The following is a 21,162-nucleotide window of genomic DNA, read 5'->3' as shown; positions in this document are numbered from 1 at the left end:
TTCAACTGCAGAGCTTTTTCTTACAGAATGCTTAAGAAGTTGCAGGATGTATTTTAAAGTTCTCAGTCATTATTCTGCATTGCAAAGGGATATGAAATTTTTTTTGCATTCACCAACAAGTGGTAAAATGCTATCTCTCAATATACACTGTAAACATTTCTATTTAAAAAAATTAAAAGTTATTCCAACACTTAAAAACACCCCTTGACTTCAGTTGAATATGTAAAAATAGTGTCTGACTCTTGACCCTGAAATCAAATTGGCTTGATACTGAGACTGTAAAATCCCAAGAACTTCAGCATCACTTGACTCCAAATAACAAGCTCTTTTTTTGGACAGGTTGTATTAAAGCAGAATTTTGTCTGTTTTTACATACAGAATACATCTTTCCCAAATCTTAGATATGCAAGTCTGAAAAGGACCTGATCCATGCAAAATTTATGCTTTGCCAATGATGTTTAACCTTAAGTTTGACAACTGGAAAGTTGCTTTTTAACATGAATAACTGTTTCTAGTACAATAAAGATTTTAAATACTGATACCTCAGTTAACTTACAAATCTGCATAAAGTGTGCATTGCAAGAAAGTAAAATAGAGTTCAATGCACTATTCCACATTAACTTAAAATAGTTCTGAATTCATTTGCTGGACACAATGGTATGAAGAGCTGTACATTTTCAAGACAAACTGTGTCAAAAATAGAACTTATAAGCTGTATTTATATATATACACTATACAAGAATTACCATAGCAATATTATAAAATCAGTCAAAGATAGCAGTCTGTGGATATAAGGCGGCACAACTTAACAGCAACATTTTTTTTGCACAAAATAAAGAAAACCTTTACTAAATACATTAAGAATATCCCACAAAACCAAAGATCATATAAAGTTCAATTCAGCATTTTGAAGTCATAAACTTCACCTAGAGTTCTTGATGTGACTATGTAAACATCAGAGAAATTAGATTCATAACTTAAAAAGATACAGGCAAGATCTTCACAAATAGAGGAGTTCAAAAAGTTTAACATGTATTACTACTGGTTACATAGCACTGGCACAATCTAGCCTACATCACTATGACTATCAAACCCACCCGTGCTATCCTAGCTGTAAATAGAAAACAATGAATCATCTGGATACCGTGGACATGCAGGGTATAGATGGTCTAAGCATGAGCAGTAAACCAGACCACACCCAAGATGTTTGGGTGCTGTAGCCCACGCTTGCTCAGCAGAGCTAAGGTGGGCAGATGAGGAAATTCCATATGAGCGTCAAGTCCTACAATTCTTTCAAATAAACAAAATCGGACATAAGACAAACTGCAGAGGAACATCAGGTGCATGAAAACTAACACCTGGAATAACATTCCACCATTCAGTAACTAGTTTCCCCAAGTTTCAGTAGTTCTGTGGTAAACTTAAGTGTTACAACTCCCCCTTTTAGGTCATGTTTTCTAAATCTCTTGGATTCACTGCTGTCATCTAAGCTTTCTCTATTTTCTCATAATTTCTCTGGACCATGGGAAACAAGACATCATTCCATCAAAGGCCTTGTGAGCAAAATTTGGTAACTGGTATCTGTACCTTGTATAAAGGTGCATACAAATGCAATCTGGAATTTCTTTTTTTCCCCCACACAGTAACAGCTATTGTTTTTCATTCAGTGGTTGACCTTTTCCTGACCCCTACACCCTTTTCTTCAGTACTGCAACCCTATAACATATATCCCATCCTGTATTTGTGCCCGTGGAAGGAAATAATAACCTGTAGGCCCTTCAGACTTACTTAAGTCGCCTTTCCATTGACATTGCACAAATGTTCCTCCACCTTCTGTCCAGATTGCGTGTAGCCTGCTGGATAGAGTCACACTCTGCTTCTGTGGCACAAGCATCACAGTCATGAAGAAGCACTTCACACAGATTGAGAACAGATGCCACTCCAGTGCTGTGTTTCTCTATGTCCCTCTGAAGTTCCTGCAAGTGAAGAAGTTAATTCTTAAGAGAAATTGCAAAACATGCATAACTACAAATGCCTTTCTTGGCTACTTATTAAAAAATAGATTTAATAATCTTGTGAATGGGAGAAACACATTTAATGAATACCTATTAAGAGACTGCATCTGCGCAAGTGGTATTGCAAAGTTATTAATGAAGCCAGGAGACCCTGGAAGCATGCACAGCTCCCTAGGGACTACAAACACCAAACCATAACCTGGGACAAACTGCCAGAGCACTGCATTCTCAGCTGAGCATCTTCCACACACATTTAATCAACATCACCAATGAACGGTGGAATTATTCCAAGCCCTTTCCCGTTATCACACTGTAAAGCAGCAGTTAGTAAGAGAAGTGTGACAAGAAAATACGTTCTTATCTACTGTAAAGGTTCGGTGGAGGTACCCTTTGTTAACCTACTCTTCCTCAGGTGAGCTAGCTGCAAAGTGGCATGCTTGACATGGAGATTGGCAGCAGCATGTGTTGAACAGTGCATCTCTAGGAGGAGATTTTTCTTCCTTGAACTTTCCAATTCTATAGCATTTTCATTGGAAATGGAAAAGGAAAATTCAGGACAACTAAAGAAAATGCACTTACACTGTCTTAGCACTTATATGTGATCAGTGTTATCTCTCCTGTTGGTTTCTTGGTTGCAATGGCTTTTCTACACTGTTGATAATGTTTCATCTTGAAGCAACGTTTCAGCTCGTTTTGAACTACAGGTTCAAATTAAGACAAGCCATAAAAGTAATTAGCTATTGCTGTTGGATCAGCGCAAGGAAAAGAAACCCTGCTTGACTTCTGCCTATGTTTGCAATGAATCATCATAATGTTAGATGGAAAAATCAGGATGGACAATAACAAAGCCAAGACAACAACAATTCCAATAGTGACAAAGAAGTACTAACGTGACTACATCAAAAAGTGATACGTTGCATCTAGAATACTATGTTCACTTCTGATTCAGATGAAGAAAAGAACTGTTAAGACTAGAGTTAGAGATGTGGAAGTTTACTTAGGAGAACAAGAACTTGGCAGCTTGAGGACTGCTCTTTATAATTTTGCTAGTGAAGTAAACTATAACATGCCAAGGGAAATATAGTGTCAACATATTGTCTCTACATACATTTAAGGACTAACTAGAGGAACTTTTCTTAAAACTAGCAGTATGATGTTCTGAAAATGCATTCCAGCAGGAAATGAGATCTGAATGTAGAATCTAAAAACCTCAGCAAATTTCAAATGGAGCAAGGTCAACTTGTAACAACCAGCTGATTTGATTGTTTGTGATAACTGGGGTTGCACTCAATGAAGTAATTTATTTCCTTTTCTCATCTATGAAACAGAAAGCTATTTTGTGAACTTCTACATGAGACCACCAAGCTGAAAAATGAGACCATCAAGTGGAAAATCACAATGTTTTCTTTCTCAGTGCTGGCCCTTTCACTTTCATTTGCCTGGAAAACACTCTTTTATTGTGGTGTCCACGTGTTTACTCTTCTTTCTACCCATCCTGAAATGTTATATAAGGATGGATACTGTAAATAGATACTCTATTGAACACAAACTCCAGAAAGCCATGAGACTTGAGGTTAAGTAAGTTCAGGTAACACAATCTCCTTCCTGCTGTTTTGGAGTACAGCAGTAGTGAGAACTCCCAGTTCATGGACCTGAGGATTCCTAAGGATTAAACTTTTTTATTTACCTACAGAACCTTTCTACAAGAAAGGCCTTACATTGTTTTTTCTCCATAGCCTTATATTTCTTCCCCAGATTTTAAAATGATCTGTGTTTATTAGAAAGCATTTAGCCTTTGAGTTAGTTCACAAAGGAACATGACTTTTATGCACAACTGTCACCCACATACAGATTTTTTTTCCCAAAAGCAAACACATTTTTTTCCGCATTTCAAGTAGTAGCAGATTGAGAAAGTAAACAAATAAGTAATCCTTGAAATGCAGTTAGCAACCCTAGGAAAAGTCTGCAGTGAAGTTACCCTATCTTCCCCAGGATATCCAGCTTCCATTGTATCTTTAATTTCACTACAGAGACCAGAAATCTGCAAAACTGACTGTTGGCTGAAGTGGTAGATAACAGAGTTACAGACATGGAATTTGGCCTTGATCTTTCACAGTATAATATTTTTAATATAATTTTGGATATGAACACCGGGTAGCAGTATCAGCAGGGAATATAATGACCTCAGTGGAAGATCAAACATGGAAAAGAACGTAAGATCACTAACGGAATAAGAAAGAGGGATGAAATACTTGAGAAGATGGCCAATGTACTGGCCTTCTGAGATGCGGTGGATAGTGATGTAGCCTGCAACTAATAAAAAATACTGTTTGCCATACACCGAAGATGGGTGGTGGGTTTTTTTGTTTTTTGTTTGTTTTTTTTTTTATTATTATAATAATCATGGCTTGCAGTGTTATCTAATCAAATCATCATCAAATTTCCAAACATGGCATCCTATCATGATAATTAACTTGTTTCTCTCTTTTGGAGTTCAAATTAAACCACTCGCACTTCTACAGAGTATCACTGCACACTGTGACTGCATGAGGATCACCACAAGGAAACAGCAGAAGGCAGAGATACACCAGTCTCTGTGCCCAGAACAAGTCCCCTAAGAAGTGGTTGTAAAACTGTAGGATGACTGCATAGGAATGCTAGTAAAAAATCTCAAGTATCTGCTTTGTTGACAGCAATGTTTAGCCCTGCCCAGCACTTTATTGTCTCAGAAACACCACTCATTAATAACACTTGTGTGTTACTTCTTAGAAGTAACATTGGTTTTAGTGCCAAAACCTGGTTGACTTAACATTTTTCTGCCCATTCCAGTGTTGACTATTTTGTTCTAGCATTCATAAAGGCTATGTGTCCTACAAACCAACCAATTTCAACTTCACATGTATAGCTCATGCATCTTTGCGTGCAAAGTGATTTCCAAACAAGCTGCAAAATAAAACTGAGTTAGAGAGGTTGCTAAACAATAGTAATCTCGAAGCATGTGCAAAATTTGCAAGGTCTAATAGGTGTCAGTTTTGCCTCTGGGTAGAGACAATTCAAACAAACAAAAACCACAAACCCCAAAGGAAAAACAATTGCAATTATTCGTTCAGGTTACATCTCTTGATGCCTTACCTTTCTCGGAAAGGTCAATCAGCTCCTGGTGGATTCGGTGTCAAAGCCAGCAGAAGGCTCTATAAGTGACACAGTAAGTACCACTTGCCTTGATATTTAAACACTTCTTTGCCTCATGCCCTCTCAGCACTGAGCCTGGGTATGGGCAGCCCAAGGACACTCTACTTTGGTTCTCCCCATGTCATCGTGCACCTGCTAAGTGTTTGTATTTTACCTGCTGTTCATTTAGCTTCCTTTGTATCTCCTCGGAGTCACAAGTTTCATAGACAATAGGTTTGGACAGCTCTGACTCAATGTGGACAAGCCACGATCTCAGGCTACTCATGTTTTTATCCAGTTGCTGCACTGCAACGAGGGTCTCCTTCAACTTCTTTACCCTGTAAAGAAAATCAAAGAGCAGCATAACTACACCCGGAAGGAGAATTTCCACAGCATGCATTTCAGGAAGTTTTTAGAGAAATGTAACTTTGACGGCAAGTTCTGTTGTGTAGTTTTCTTTTATTATGTAACGGAAGCATATTATGTGTGCAAATAGTCTTGGATTCATAGGTTCCAGTTAAGAAAAAATAAGAGCCTACTGATGTCATGCAGCATTTTCAAAGCTTCTGTACCTTTACTGGTTGAGTTAAATATTTGTTAAGAAAGGTAAACTTCTGTTTTTTTAATGAACTCACACACACCAAAACCCCAAAACATTCTAAGTAACTTAGTTGTGCATTTGACCAACAGATGACAAAAGTTCTTCTTAGGCTACAAATTACTTAGCCATTTAACCAGTACTGGTGGTGGAGTGCACTGAGTGAACAGGTCTTTTTCACCCCAGTGATTTCTAAACATTGCCATAGAATGGTTTGGCTTGGAAGGGACCTTTAAAGGTCATCTAGTCTAACTCCCCCTGCAATAAGCAGGGACATCTTCAGCTAGATGAGACTGCTCAGAGTCCCATCCAAGCTGACCTTGAACGTTTCTAGGGATGGGGAATCTACACCTCTCTGGGCAACCTGTTCCAGTGTGAAGACTTGTCCTTGAATAAGTAAGTTTTAGAGGGAGAAATCCAGCTAAGAACTAGTGAGAAATCCTGAATCCCAAGGGCTGCTTTAAATTGTTCTTGGTCTTAATGGACTAGTTCAGATTTAAAAAGATGAAACTGGCCAGGAAAAAATAAATAGTGGATTTATTTTAATTAAGAGAACATCAAGCTTAGACAGTGAGAAAAATTTGACTAAACCTTCTTCCTCTCTTTGGTATTTTTTCCTTCAGCCTGTTTCAACTGCAGAAATGTCTGAGTAATTCTAATTCCCTCCTTCCTATTCCCATGTTACATAACGTACATTAGTGGATTCTGAAATTGTTTCTAAGCTTGCTTTTTTTTCTTCCATTTAAGTAGTACTACAAACAATTTTGAGTAACATTCCATTTTATGCTTCTATTGCTCTTTCACTTCAGTGTTTCAATATCAGAAACCTTGGAAGAGATTAGTGCACCTGGGAATAGACTGTCTAGATCAGGTTGAAAAATACAAGATTGCCAGATTCATCAAACAAACAAAATGCCACCTGACTACCCTGTAATTCAAACAGGGCAATTCACATTTTTTCCATAGTACTAACCAGCAAATTTATCAAGTGTTTCCATATTTAAAGCAGTGGTTGCAGCTGACCATTAAGAGTCTAATATGGGTGTCCTTCTCTTACCAAAGAGAAATGCAGAGATCTTAACATCATCAATTAAAAAAACTTAAAAGTTAAATCTTTCAATTTTTTCACTCTTTCTAGCCCTCTTTTTAGATCACAGATGGTGAAACTATGGCTCTTTAGCACCAAACATGCTTAAGAACAGCTTGAACACATCTTGCTTGCCAGAATCTCATGACCAACAGCTGCAGGGTTGTGATCTGAAAAAAAAAAATCTTGGTAATTGGAAAAAATCTGGGTAATCTTAAAATCTGGATATGAAGGGACCGAAATCAACACAATCATGCTGAAAGACTGCCCCAGTTATCCTAAAACACAGTTATGGGTTTAGCCTTGGAGAGACACCAGGAGAACAATCAATGCCTGGGGGCACCATCTCCTTGTCACCTATGGTTGTACAGGCAGTGCTTTGTGGGTTTGGACCAACTGAACATTGCTCACAGGGTGAGCAAAAATGTTGGTTATCACTCTTCTGGAATTCACATACAGCTTTCCAGTCTCTGATATTAATTAAAGAGGAGTGAAATCCTGCCCATTTTCTGCTTAGATTTCGAAGGCTGGATGCCGCTGATCCTTTGCAGGCATGCTGGAGCAGGAAAAGGAACAATGAGTCATGTCATCACTGTGTAGAAGCAATGTTACTCTATCATTTGCAAGCCCAAGTCGCAGACCAGGTTATTCTTGTTTGTAATTGTATAGTACCCTAACCCCTGTGGCGGATTTTATTGCATTTTGCCCGTAACACCTGATAAAGGCCCCGTCATTTAGAAAGTGCCCTCTTTGCCTCAGGCAGACTGCATGGGAATACGTCCCTGCCACGAGTGAAAAACAACCCTGGCCCAATTAGTGCTATTTTCAGTCACATAACCTAAGCTACCAAAGGAAGAAGAACTGTGACACAGTAAAAGAACACTCCAACCAAAACCTACTGCTAAACCTGCCCTCCCACCAAACCATTGCAATTCCCTGCACCTAAATACCAAAAGTTAAAAAAAGCACCACTCCCCACCCCCCCAAGAAAAAGGACAACTCCCTTCCTGCCCCCCACTGCATTTACTAAGACTGTTCTTTTCTGGTACAGAGTCTAACATAACAGGTTCCTTGCCCATGGTACAAATAGATGCAAATAAAAAAGTGCTTCTTGGAGTATGCTGGGCTTACTTTTTTGGCTGAACTGCAATACAGTGTTATGCCTCCAGCTACTGTGAAAACATATCTGCAAACAAATAATAGATGTAATCCATCAAGTCTAAGAGTTTTCCTCTGAATTTTAGCAGGCAAGATGCCCATGGTCTTCATCTCACTGAATATTATGCCTGTGTACAAACAATTACATAATGTGTGTGCAACAAAATTATGTCTCTCTTAAAAATACAGCACGTCAAATCCTGTATTTCCATGAAATTGGTGGGGCCTGAAAGCTAATGAAACTAAAAGCCCTGCTCAGAGACAAAGGACAAATTATAAACCATTCAATTATGTTGGATCCCTAGCCAACCGCAATTTTGCCCTTTTGAAGTTCCATTTACAAGATTTCATTTAAACAGTTAATTATTCCAATAATCATCTCGTGCTTTTGTTACAGCTTTAAGCATGTTACTGCAAGAGACTCGAGGTAACTCCCCTCCTTCATAATCAAGAGTCCACATGGAAATCAAAGGCTTGGACCCATAACATGGTTGCTTTACAGGTTGTTTTTTATATAACACACATGCACCAGTGTTCCTACATTTTAGAAATACTTAAGACTCTCAGAAGGGAAAATACTGCAGAATTCAATTGTTTGTTTTTATTGTTTACTGACAAAAACTTATCTGAAAATTTGAATGGGCTCATGATGCTTATGTTTCCCTTTTCCAATTACTGTGCTTTGGTTATGCCGAGAAAGTAATAACTTTAAAATATCTATTTTACATTAAGAAAAGGCAGTGGGAGAAAAACTCAGAGCTGAAATTAAGCCCAAGTATCTTTAATTTATCTAGTCCCAAATTATACAGCCTTAGATTCCACTTCAACCTAAAGAGGAACAATTCTGTAAATGCATAACTATGCATCATATAGAGCTCATAGCTATTGCATTAGTAATTTAGACAGCTGGTTACTAATATTAAACTTTAAAAAAACACATGAAAAAAGTCAGTAAGAGTGCATTAGCTATGTCTGTACAAAGCCAGTAGAAAGCAGACACTTTTTTTTTTTAAAATATCTACTTGGAACTGGAGACAAAGTTTCAACAAACAGTCTATGAAATAGTGAAAAATATTACACTGTTAAAACCAGTGTTTTTAAAAAAACAGTTTAAAATAATCTTTTTATGAATAAAAAAGATCTATTGGTCAAAGCACAGTACTATTGTGTAGCTGGACACTAGTACTGTCAGTTATATTTGCTCTTCAGACCACAGTTTCTCCTTTCAAAGAGCAAATTTCTAGAACTCTGGACAAAACAAAACTTCTAGAAAAGATAACATGAATAGGGATAAAGAGAAGATGAATCAAAAATCTAGGATGATGTAGGCTGAGTTCAAGTATTACATGCAGTAACAAAACAGTCATTAATAGGTACAGTACAGACCGGCTTCAATAAGTTTGAAACACTTTAGAGCTTCTCTCCTTCTCTGCCTTTTGCTTGTAGCCATGCCCCTTTGATGACACAAACAGTGAGCAGACAAATACAAAGTCTGCTTTTTCTCATGTGTGTACATGCTCTTGTATTTAAAAACAGCAGTAAAACCAGTATACAGCTTCTTCCAGACAGCAAAGAGTTTTACTAGTTCTAAGTCTGCATCAGTAGCAAAAAATTATTCTGGGATCCAAAAGTACTAGCTGTAAAACAAATTATGCTCTTACCACTGTAAATATTTTTAAACTGAGCAGAAAACACTAATTTCTAGCTAAGGCAGTGATTTCTACATATCAATATTTCAATTAGTTTCTCATCAAGACAAGACTTCAGAAAGAACTGTATCAATCAAAAGCAAACAAAAATAGCTGCCTGCCTTGTGATATCACAATTACAGTCTGGGAGATCTGAATCCACACTGCCGTCCTCTGCCATCCTCACAGCACGCAAGTCCTCTGCCACCACCATGAAATTTTCCAGCATTAAAAAGAAGAACTTCCACTCCAAAAGCCTGCAAACACTGTGCTTTGGGCGGGGGGAGGAAAGGGGAAACACTTCTCTTTGCTGGTGAGTACTGTACAGAAAATGTTGCATGCCAAACAAATGTTAGCAGCCGTTGCTTGATAACATGAGACTGAATGGTGACAAGTGGTCATGCTTCTAAATAAAACTTGCATTCATCAACATGTGCCAGACTTGATCTCCAGGAATGTGGACCGTGAGTGCTAGGGGAAGGGATGAAAACACACAACAAAGCCTTCTTTGCAAAGCCTGAGCAGTTGCAGTATTAGCACTGCTTCCTGGCTGTACACATCTATAACATTTTTTGCACTGCGTTGACGTATCAGAAAAATTCATCGGAAAGGAATAAAATGTTCTAGAAGGCCAGAAACAGATGAGACTGATGCAGAGACACAGCTACCTTTCTGTAGCTGCCTCTTCTCCAGTTAGAGACCTCCTCAGAATGGAGAGGCAATTAAAAAAACATAGGTCAGGAAACAGAATGTAAGAAAGAGCCTTTTACAGGTGAATGGAGAAGTTCCACTGCAGAGCATGAAATCAATAGGTAAAGATTCAGACTGGACACATATTACCATAATATATTACTAAAGCATTTTCACAGAGCACTTTCTGTTCATTCATAGTTGTAGGAAACAAACCATTAAGAAAAATGCCCTAGGCAAGGGATGACTGTAGCTTTGCAGAAAAATACGCTGGCTCTGATCATTTATTAATGCTGTCAGGGATCCAGAATATGAAAAGATGTATTTCATTCTCAACCTCAGAAAAATTAATCTGCATTTACTTGCTGAGTGCAGCCAAAATCGTATTATATGATATATTCCAGACTCCAAAGTACCATAGCAGGAACACACCACAATATGTAACAACATATTCTGAAGAGCCTCTGGAGCCTTCTAAAAATTGTCTTGGGGGATGCAAACCTTTTGTCCAGTGGGAATTAGACAGCAATACAAGTACTTTGTACAGACATTAATCAACAACTTGGGCTTTAACTGCTGTCAGCCTGAACTACAGCTGAGTTAGCAAAATAACCACAACCTAGAATCAAATCTCTCCACCATTTACTTCCCAACTTCAGCAATGCAACATTCAAACTTTGCAGAGGTTTTTTTTCACTTCAGTAAGCACTAGGATGGAAAGGGTTATATGTTTTACTGCATACAATAGTGCTGAGCAAGTTAGCTGAGAAGGCCAAGTTGAAAAATAAATCTGGAAATAAAAGTAAATAAAGATTTTATATAAATTAGTTTAGAACTAGGACTTGACACTCTGCTTCATGATAACAGAATGAGAAAGTTTAAGTGTATAATATTGCAGTTTATATCTCCCCACTCCAAGAATGATACAGGATCCTGACCCTATAGAGGACTCTAACTTCTAATACTGAATAGACGATACAGATCTTTTAAAGATGTGTTTTGCAGTTTCTGAATACAATCACTTTTCACTAGAAACTTCCTGAAGGTATTATTTGAACACTTGTCCAAGTAGGTGTTTCAAAAGACAAACACAAAAATACGGCAAATATATTTCATGTTCAATTACTGGTGATGTATCACATCCTCTGAAACCAGCAGGCTCCTTAACCATAACACACCACTTCCTGACTTAATTGTGCTGTAAGAAACATACAGTGTTTGTTACTTTAAAATGAACTACTATAAAAGGAGCTGGAGCCACCAGAATGCTTCTGCTTACATAAAATTTACTGCTCCCATGCTTACAGATTTCAGAGCAGGAATGCAGTAAAACCATATTAAAAAAGAACAGATGAAAAAAGACAATGGAACTAAACAAACCCTTTTGCAGCTAACAGGACTAAAGTATTACTAATTCGTACGTCCTTACATCACAGAAGCATAAAATATAAAGTGTATGTACATTTTATGAAGTGCAAACTTGTGACAAAATCATTGTTGTTAACAGCAGCCTGTAGCACATCTCAATAGAAAGTATTGAAAACAAATAAACTGGTTTCTTCATGTATCAAACAAAAATCCTCTATTTCTTTAAGTTATGAAAAATGCTGTTATGTTTTTCACCTTGAGTAATAAGAATCTTTAAGCCCACTGTGCATGTCTACCTGCAGTTACTCTTCTCCATCCATGAAAAAATCATCAGGCAGAAAAACTAAGACTCAGTTTTGGAACTGCTCTTCTCAAAATCCAGAACTACAAATGCACTGTTTCAATTCCTCTGCCAAGAATATTTAGAAAAACTGCATTTGTGCCCAGTTTTAAGCACTCATCTGAAATAAGATGCTACTGGAGGAAGGCTCACTAAATCTGACTGAAACCGATCCTGTGTCTTTCTAGCAGAAAATGTTTTGAATTGACTCTTCTTGAAGAAATGTCAGGTAATGTAAAGTGAAACAGGAAGGTGAATGTCACAGAAACGTGTTGATGGTTAAGAATAAGCTCGTTTCACAGTCAATGACGAAAAGGCAGACAATAAAAAGATTTTAAGTTCATGAAATTCCAGCATATTAATCTGTTCCACATAGCATGTAGACATAAACCAACTGTTTTACCTGGCTGCAATAAGATCTAGAAGATGTTGCCACCTGTCATTGATCTTGCCAAGTTTGTACTCTATCTCTGACGCCTTACTCTCATGGCTGGCTTTAGCAAGTCGCTCTCCCATTTGCTGGAGCTGGATTTTGTTCTTCTGGGCTACAGCAATTTCCTCTTGATAATCCTGGACAGTAAAGAGCAATCAGAACTCAAGGTACTTATTCTGAGTACACTCTGCTCTACACTCTAAAGAAACCTTAAAACAATACATGTGAATGTTATTTTTTTAGTAATTGGTACCGTGGAGAAACAACCTCTTAAATATTAGATGTATAACCATGAAAAACTTCATCAGGATGAAAAAAAAAACCCCAAAACCCAAAACACAACACCTTCCATAAATATATCTGCTATGCTTAAACTCATTACAGGCAATTCTGATTGGACATTTAGTAAACCATTCAGACACCTTTTGACTTTGCATTTACTTAATTTTCTGGTACCCTTGGGAGGTCCTACCTCAAGAAAGACAGCAAAATGCTGATAGTGAGAGAGCACAAACACACAGTCCTACTGGAACTTATAAACATCACTGTAAGGTAAAAACTCCATTTCAGCTAATTCAGTATCCTCTTTGCAACACAACACAAGCAAGCAGTTAAAGAAGAGCATGTAAGTGTACATGCACTGTGTACCTTTTTCAGTTTCTCAATCATTTCTTCTATGAGGATGTCACCATTTTGAGAAACCTTACTTTCCATTTGTGTCAGCCACTCACAGAGCTCCTTGTTCTTCTCACTGAAGACAGCCCACTCATTCAGTCTCTCACTAACTTGTTGTCGACGTAAGGAAACCTTAAAGCATTTGCAGAGTATAAATAAAAACAAACTAGTAAATGTATTTAAGAGATGATTGAAAAACTGCTTCAGTGTGAATTCCTCTGGCCCTGTAAAAGTGTTCCAGCCACTTACTTGCCATTAAAATAAGCTGGAGTTGTACTGCAAAAGTTTTGTGTGACTTTCTGTGAGTTTAGAGATATGTGTTAATCTCAGGTTTCCTGTTAGCTACATCCTACACACAGAGAGAGGCATCCAAGTGTTACACTTAGTAGCCTGTCAGTATCTTGTTCTATAACATCTGTAACCCAAAGGTTTCATTAGAAGATAAAAATAAAATTCCTTGCTATTTTTGTTCACATATGAAATGCTGTTAAGTACATTAATACTTTATTTTTAGTTGAAGAGATTAAAGAAAAAAGGATTATATAAATGCTTGACCAAAGCAAAACCAAAAGATATATACATAACATATGGTGAACTCCAAAACACTCTGTAATTTCTGCATAAGCATGATTTGTAAGTACAAAGCTAAATCAAAGATACACTATATTTTTCATAAGCAATTCTCTACCTGAGTCCCAATACACTCATTTCATAAGACAGTTATTTCTCCTAAACAGGCAGGATACCTAGAGGAATTTCAAAGGACTGAGGTGTGTCCTGACAGGAAAGAATAGGCATAAAACATCCAACTGGCAAATGCTATTGTTAATACATGAGGAAGGAGAACATTGCTATGTTGAAGAAATTGCTATAGCAGTGGTATATAGCATCACAGACTATGAATAGTAATGGACAGACAAAGATGGACATTGAAATCAAAATAGCAGCAGAGGGTGTGCAGCAGTCACCTCTCCAGTTTCAGACATTTGTACAGCTACTTACTTCCTCCCCATTGTAACCTGCATTGTTTCTGACTTTGTATCAGCATTTCAGCTGCGAAGATGAAGACTGCATCTGCTCTTTCATAAACAAGAGCGATGTGTTCTTTAACTACCATATTAGGCTTAAGAGGGGCATACGCATGATCTTACATTTCCTTTTTGCAGTTCTAAACTTGATGGCAGCTTTCCGGAAATAAGCAACGGTTGAACAAAGTGTTGCACTAGGTTACATCCTGAAATATTCAGTACACACAAAACTAAGATAAACTCCTTTACTTGGCTCCCTCCTTTACCATAAACATACATGCAGTGACTACACCATGGTTTAGATGTATCTACGTTGGCTCACTGAAATGCAACTAACCCAACAAGTTCTGTGATGTTAATTGTGAAGCATTTTTCTGACTCTGGGGTGTTTTTGAAGCCTTCACAGGTACCTTATATGAGGTAACTATTTCATAAGTTAGCCCTGGTATATCTGGACTGCAGTCTCTACTGAACCACATAAATAACATCAGGGTTATTTGAAAAGCTGGGTGCAAGAGACTCTACTACCTGGATTTCTAAGTGCAAAATGGAGGCATGAAATACTAATAGCATGACATACCTGAAAAATGAAATGATACTCAGCTCATTTCACCCTCAGACTAATAGGAATGCAGACACATCTGAAGGGGCAGAAGCTATCAGCAGAACTGAAGGTACAACAGACTAATGCTGAGCAGGGAGGGGACAGCCTTTCTGTGCACAGCTCCTCCACTGAAGCACAGGTAACTGTATTACTTCTGTGTTTTCCCCAGCCAGCCATGCCGCAGTCCCACAGCAAATAGCGTGACTTTTTGTTGGTTTTTCAAGGCTGCTTATATATGACCTCATGACCATGACAAAGTTTAAGAGATCTAGAAACACTAGCAGTGACTAAAGGAAACATTTGGCATTTGAACGGGTGTTTTCCTTGATTCAGCCAGAGTTCAGTTTTGAATATCATTGTGCCTACATGCATCTTCTCTAAAAGCTGACACCTGCATTCAGTTTTTCTCCCAACAATTTTGTAGCCTGCATACTCATATCTGTGTTCAGTACTATACTTGCCTGGTGGCACAGCTCCTCCCACTGCCTCTGCAGAAGCTCTATGCGCTCACTGAGGATTGAGATATCATCTGCACTGATATGTATAGACAGGGTGTCCTTCAGCAGAGAGAGGTGTACAAGGTCATCTGTCCATCCTTCAACAGCATTCTCTAACTCCTTAAAAGAAGTGCACAAGCAAAAACAACTGGTTTGCTAACAAGTAAAAATGTGAATGTGCTGATGAAGCACAAAGACAAGCATTGTTATGCCACTGAATTAAAGGCGTATCTGAGCAGACCCACCATTTCAAGCAGACTGTTTCAGCCCTGTTTAAAATAAAAAGAAAACACCAAACCCGTATGTACCAATATTTTCAGAGTTATGAGAGAGGTAACTCCCCAACAGTGAATGATACATCAGCCTTGTAGCAAGTAGTCACAAACTAATATCCTACTCAAATCTCTCTAAAGTTCAAAGCTATTTGAGAATTTCAAGTATTGGTTTGGACTTCTATGTATTGAAAATATTGTAAGTTCTAATCCATTTCTGAACTGCAAAGAATAAGGCAAAAAAGTGTTATCTTAGATTCTCCACAGTAACATCGCCTTAAAAATAAGCACTAAACCAACAGTTTAAATACCGAGTTTAAATTTGAAGTTAGAACTTCTATAATAAAAAGCACACCAGTTTTATTTATTTAGTACGTATACAGTACTTTTCAGATCCTGTTCTGATGTCACTTTGATCAGATCTACATTCATCCTGCAGGATTTTCATTGAGATCGCTCAAGTATTATGCTGTCCAAATGTTAACATTGATAGTTTCTCATCACAGGGATAGCTGACTGGTTTGCACAGTCACTAACGTGAAGCCTATCAACGATGGAAGAGGTTACTGCACAAAGGCAGGCAAAGATGTGACAACAACCAACAGAGAATAAGCGCTTTACCTTGCAACGAATCTGCTCTGCATGCAACTCATCATGGTGTTCTGGCAAAGGCTGAGAAAGCTTTTTTTTGAATGATCTTAGCTTCTCCAGGGAGTCTCCTATGCCCTTTTCGGATTTTTCCCAGTCCTGAAGGCAGAATGTTTATTAGACTTCAATTCAGATCTGGATTATACTTATGTCAGTTGATTTGCTTAACTAACCACTAAATAGTGAAAAAAAATTCATAATAATAACAACATGCCTTGAAATCCTCCTCTAATACTCATAGTCCCAGAGCTTAAGTCACACAAATTTTTATGTGTAGGTCTCGGCTAGTAGAAATACACAAGCCAAAGCCTCCAGTTATAACATTGTCTAGATCCAACTCCATCCTTTCAGAAAAGCATCTTCCTGCCAAAATTATTTTGCACTTCCTTTCTTGAATGCCTGTATTAAACATGCCATTGTTCTTTGACAAGAGCTCCATTCAGGTGCATTAATCTCCAGAAAAAAAAAAAAGTGGTTAGGGATACTGCAAATTCAGGTCAGACTGAAGTACCTGCAGTGTCTCCTCTAAATTATGATTACAGCAGCTACACCCAGCTTTAGTATATGTATACTTTCCAACATTTTAAATGTGTCCAATGCAATTAAACTGTACCAATAGTCATGTGGCAGTAAGGTTTTACCTGCCTTACCTGCTTGTTAAAGCCTACTAAAAAGGTACTCATAGACAGATCTCTAATAAGCCAGTCAACCCATAAAGAATGCCAGTTGTATGATACCAGAAAATACAAAACATGTTTCTCTTTTTTCTCTTAGTTTTCTGTTTCAAGATATTCTCCTACCACTGCCTCTGTATTTCTCCTTTCCATTTTTTTTCCAATCTATGCCAGTATTTCATGATCATCTTCAGGATGAAGAATTACAAACAACATGTCTTGCAAAAAAATCCTCTCTTTAGTGTCTTCTTTCTTCTCTCCTGAGTAATATGGCCTTACAAGACAACAGTTGGTGACGTTCCTAATACAGCACATACACTTCTAGGATACACACTTGTGCTTCCCATTTGGTCAGAAGACCACTAAAAAGTCATGTATTTAAGATCAAGCTAGCGTAATGTAATGAAGGTTCGGTATCTATGAGATGATTTATGCAAACTGCATGGTAACTGCCCTACTTCTTCACCTTCAAGCGTTAAGTTCCATATTTTCATTGAGACAAAACACCACAGAAACCTTTGGTCTCCCTAGGTAACGGCTTTCATGACTAAAATTTCCTGACATAACTCCTCCACTAGAAGCTGAGGTATGAGGAACAATGCCTGAAAAAGGAAGAAAAATCTACTTATCTGAACTTTTCCAAAATAGTATTTCATTTGCTTGGACCGCTTTGCTTCTTGCTATTTACAAGCAAAACTAAAGTGTTCATAATTCTGTACTTCTATTAGACCTGAAACTATTCTAAAAGCACTTGCCCTATTCTAGTAATTCATGTAAGTCCAATTTTCATTATCCTCCTTAGAATGAGTAAAAGGGAAAAACAAACAGACCAAATTTAAATTTCAGCCTATCACCTTCAATACTCGAAGTGAGGTCAGCACACATTCTGGACATTGCTTACAACAAAATAAAGTTCAAGGCTCTCTTCTCCAAGATCACAGAAGTTTATCTAAACTAGCAAATACTCAAGACACTGGAAGGAAACACAGAATACTACTTTGCCAGACAGATCTTGACACTGGCATGTAGAGAGAATAAGGCAGGCCTAATTTTCAATACAGTATTGTGGCAGGTTGACTGTGGCTGGATGCCAGGTGCCCACCAAAGCTGCTCTGTCACTCCTCCTCCTCAAGTGGATACAGGAGAGAAAATGTAATGAAAGGCTCACGGATCGAGGGGGAGAGATTGTTCACCATTTACTGTCACGGGCAAAACAGACTCAACTTGGGGAAATTAATTTTATTTACTACCAACCAAATCAGAGCAGGATAATAAGAAACAAAACCAAACCCTAAAACATCTTCCATCCACCACCACTACCCACCCCCACCTTCTATTCCTGGGCTTAACTTTACTCCTGCTTTTCTTTTCTCTACCTCCTCCCCACCAGCAGTGCAGGGGGATGGGGAATGGAAGTTGTGGTCAGTTTGTCACACGTTGTCACTGCTGCTCCTTCCCCCTCAGGGGGAGGATTCCTCACACTCTTCCCCTGCTCTAGTGTGGGGTCCATCCCATGTGAGACAGTACTCTAAAACTTCTCCAACATGAGTCCGTCCCACGGGCTGCAGTTCTTCACAAACCGCTCCAGCGTGGGTCCCTTCCATGGAGTGTGGTCCTTCAGCAGCAGACTGCTCCAGTGTGGGTCCCCTGCGGGCTCACAAGACCTGCCAGAAAACCTGCTCCAGTCCGGGCTCCTCTCTCCATGGGTCCACAGGTCCTGCCAGGAGCCTGCTCCCATGGGCTTCCCACAGGGTCCAGCTGTGACCTTCTTCAGGCAACCCCCTGCTTTCGTGTGGTGTCCTCCATGGGCTGCAGGTGGCTATCTGCTCCACCGTGGACCTCCATGGGCTGCAGGGGGACTCACCGTGTCCCCTCACCGTGGTCTTCACCACAGACCACAGGGGAATCTCTGCTCCGGTGCCTGGAGCACCTCCTCACCCTCCTTCTTCACTGATCTTGGTGTCTGCAGAGTTGTTGCTCTCAAATATTCTCACAACTTTCTCTGGCTGCAATTGCTGTTGTGCAGTTTTTATTTCCCCCTTCTTAAATATGTTATCACAGAGGAGCTGCCACCATCACTGATGGACTCAGCCTTGACCAGTGGTGAGTCTGGCTTGGAGCTGGATGGCATGGGCTCCATCGGACATGGGGGAAGCTTCTAGCAGCTTCTCACAGGTGCCACCCTTGTAGCCCCCCACTACCAAAACTTTGCCATGCAAACCCAATACAAGTATGTATAAAAATTAACCAGCATTGTGCAAAATAAAATACATTTTTGCTCTATGTTGAAAATAGGGATGGTAGGAATAGCCTTTATTGGCAGTGTTCTGACAGATATCAAGTAAAATACCAGCCTACTGTGAAGAATTACCACTTCTAGTTTCAGAGGTGGTGAAATGAAATCAAGAGGTCACGGAGTGTATATGCAATTCCTGTATTTGTGCTGATCCCTTGAGAACGTTTTTCTTCAACTGAGTTTAAGTGAGAAATCATGAACTTGCTGAAGTAGTAAAGAAGAAATCACACACTCACCTTCAGTAGTAAAACAAGCTGTTTCTTTTGTTGCTCCAGTTGGGTGCTAGCTATTTTCCAGCGCTCCTGAATTTCGGTAAGCTCTGTCTGCAGGGCTGCCTCTGCTCCACTGTCAGCAGAGAGCAGCAGTTGCTTCCCAGCTTCCACAGTGAGGATGTAACTACCCTGCTGCCTTAGGAGAACTTTCTCTTTAAGCTGAAAATATTAAGTTTTCTGTCAGCTCTGTCTTTTTAATTACAATTAGCAATTCAGTATAATTCATTTTCAAGCCCATACTTCAATGGATTGCATACCTTGGCTTAAGCATGAGCAACTGCCCAAACGCTTTACCCTAACCTTTTCACAATCATTTACTGCAGCAGAACTTTACAAAATTTTTCCAAGGGGAAAAAGACATGGAAGACTTCTTTCTCCCCATCAATATTGGTATCTCTATTACTCTTAAACAGAAATAATACCTCTACAGCCTATTATGCTTTCAAGCTTTATTATTATATCTATCTTCCAGCCAAAAAGCTTGAAGATGCCAAGCTCCTAAATAGATGCTGTTAACCTCACATGAAGATGGGACACTCAAGGTATCCTTTTTTGTTAGCTAGAATACATTCCTCAAACAGGATATCATTGTTTTTTTATGTAGACAGTTTCAGTGTGACATTAGTTACAACGCAAAAACAGAAGAAGGCTGAAGAGAAAGGGCCCAGTAAGTTATCTGTTGTGTGTTGTTTATGAACTCGTAACTGCATTTCCATCACGCACTGCTGCTTCTAAGGCTACGCCAGTTCTAAAAAGGAACTAACAACCAATCTTGCTTTCTGCAAAGCAGACAGACTGAATCTAATACATCTTAAAGAATGTTTTAAATGATGAATGCTGTAAAAAAGGCAGGAATTTTTTCCTCTCTTCAAACACACTGGACATACCTGCATTTCATCCAGTAGTGCTCTGGCTTGCTGCAATGGGATAGGAACATTGCCTAGCCCACTCACTGGCTGACAGGATATTTCCATGAGCCACTTGCGCAGCTTCTCTGCCATCTCCCTATAGCGCTGCCACTGATGAATCTGGCTGTCAATGATCCCCCTCCTCTGCTGTGCCCGGCGAATTACTCCTTGCCATTGATTACTTAGAAGAGTCAGCTTCAGATTAAATTCATCCCTATTATAAATCAATCAATCAATGAAAATACATAGTAACCTTCATACTTTGATCTATTTGTTCAATAAACTGAAGGGAAAGGGAACATGTTTTCTGGCTGTCAATTATGAAACACTACTAGAAAAGCACTGAAGTCTCATGATAGCTGACTGAAGATGAGAACTTCACACTTCATGTACTAGAAGAATCAAAGGACTCCAATTACTGAGACCTTAAAAGCCCTAAACCCTTAACACAAAAACTCTTCTACCTTCTTCACAGAAATATACAAAGAAAACCCACAGGTTTTACCAGTTTGAATTAGCCAAATTCATAGAAAATCATAGTTTACCCCCAGATTTACTGAAGAGCTCAAAGCAGGCATAAGATACAGCATTAACAGAATTCTCACATTGCAATAAACAGTTAATTTTGTATTAGGACCATGATACTCTTAGAAAGGTCAGTGCATATGCACAAGTGTGAAGCCATTGGTGTTTCACTGATTGTCACTCATTTGATCACAAGTTCGACAGCAGTGGATTCC

General features: G+C 38.8%; 1 protein-coding gene across 15 annotated transcripts in view; it reads right to left on the bottom strand.

Annotated features, from left to right (window-relative positions):
* SYNE1 (spectrin repeat containing nuclear envelope protein 1) overlaps positions 1 to 21,162 on the bottom strand; it is a 317,571-nt gene that overhangs the window by 26,044 nt on the left and 270,365 nt on the right. For all 15 annotated transcript variants that reach the window (XM_037391919.1, XM_037391908.1, XM_037391920.1 and 12 more), the window contains 8 exons: positions 20,402 to 20,636; positions 19,479 to 19,673; positions 16,246 to 16,371; positions 15,317 to 15,472; positions 13,197 to 13,355; positions 12,519 to 12,685; positions 5,362 to 5,524; positions 1,789 to 1,976 (listed from right to left, as the gene is read on the bottom strand). In XM_037391919.1, the coding sequence (XP_037247816.1) occupies positions 1,789 to 1,976; positions 5,362 to 5,524; positions 12,519 to 12,685; positions 13,197 to 13,355; positions 15,317 to 15,472; positions 16,246 to 16,371; positions 19,479 to 19,673; positions 20,402 to 20,636 (1,389 nt within the window). The remainder of the gene's footprint in view (positions 1 to 1,788; positions 1,977 to 5,361; positions 5,525 to 12,518; positions 12,686 to 13,196; positions 13,356 to 15,316; positions 15,473 to 16,245; positions 16,372 to 19,478; positions 19,674 to 20,401; positions 20,637 to 21,162) is intronic.

This window comes from Falco rusticolus, chromosome 6 (assembly GCF_015220075.1).
Source record: "Falco rusticolus isolate bFalRus1 chromosome 6, bFalRus1.pri, whole genome shotgun sequence".
Taxonomy (NCBI): domain Eukaryota; kingdom Metazoa; phylum Chordata; class Aves; order Falconiformes; family Falconidae; genus Falco; species Falco rusticolus.
The sequence above is the reverse complement of the archived record's forward strand: the minus strand, read 5'-3'. Positions and strand labels throughout refer to the sequence as shown.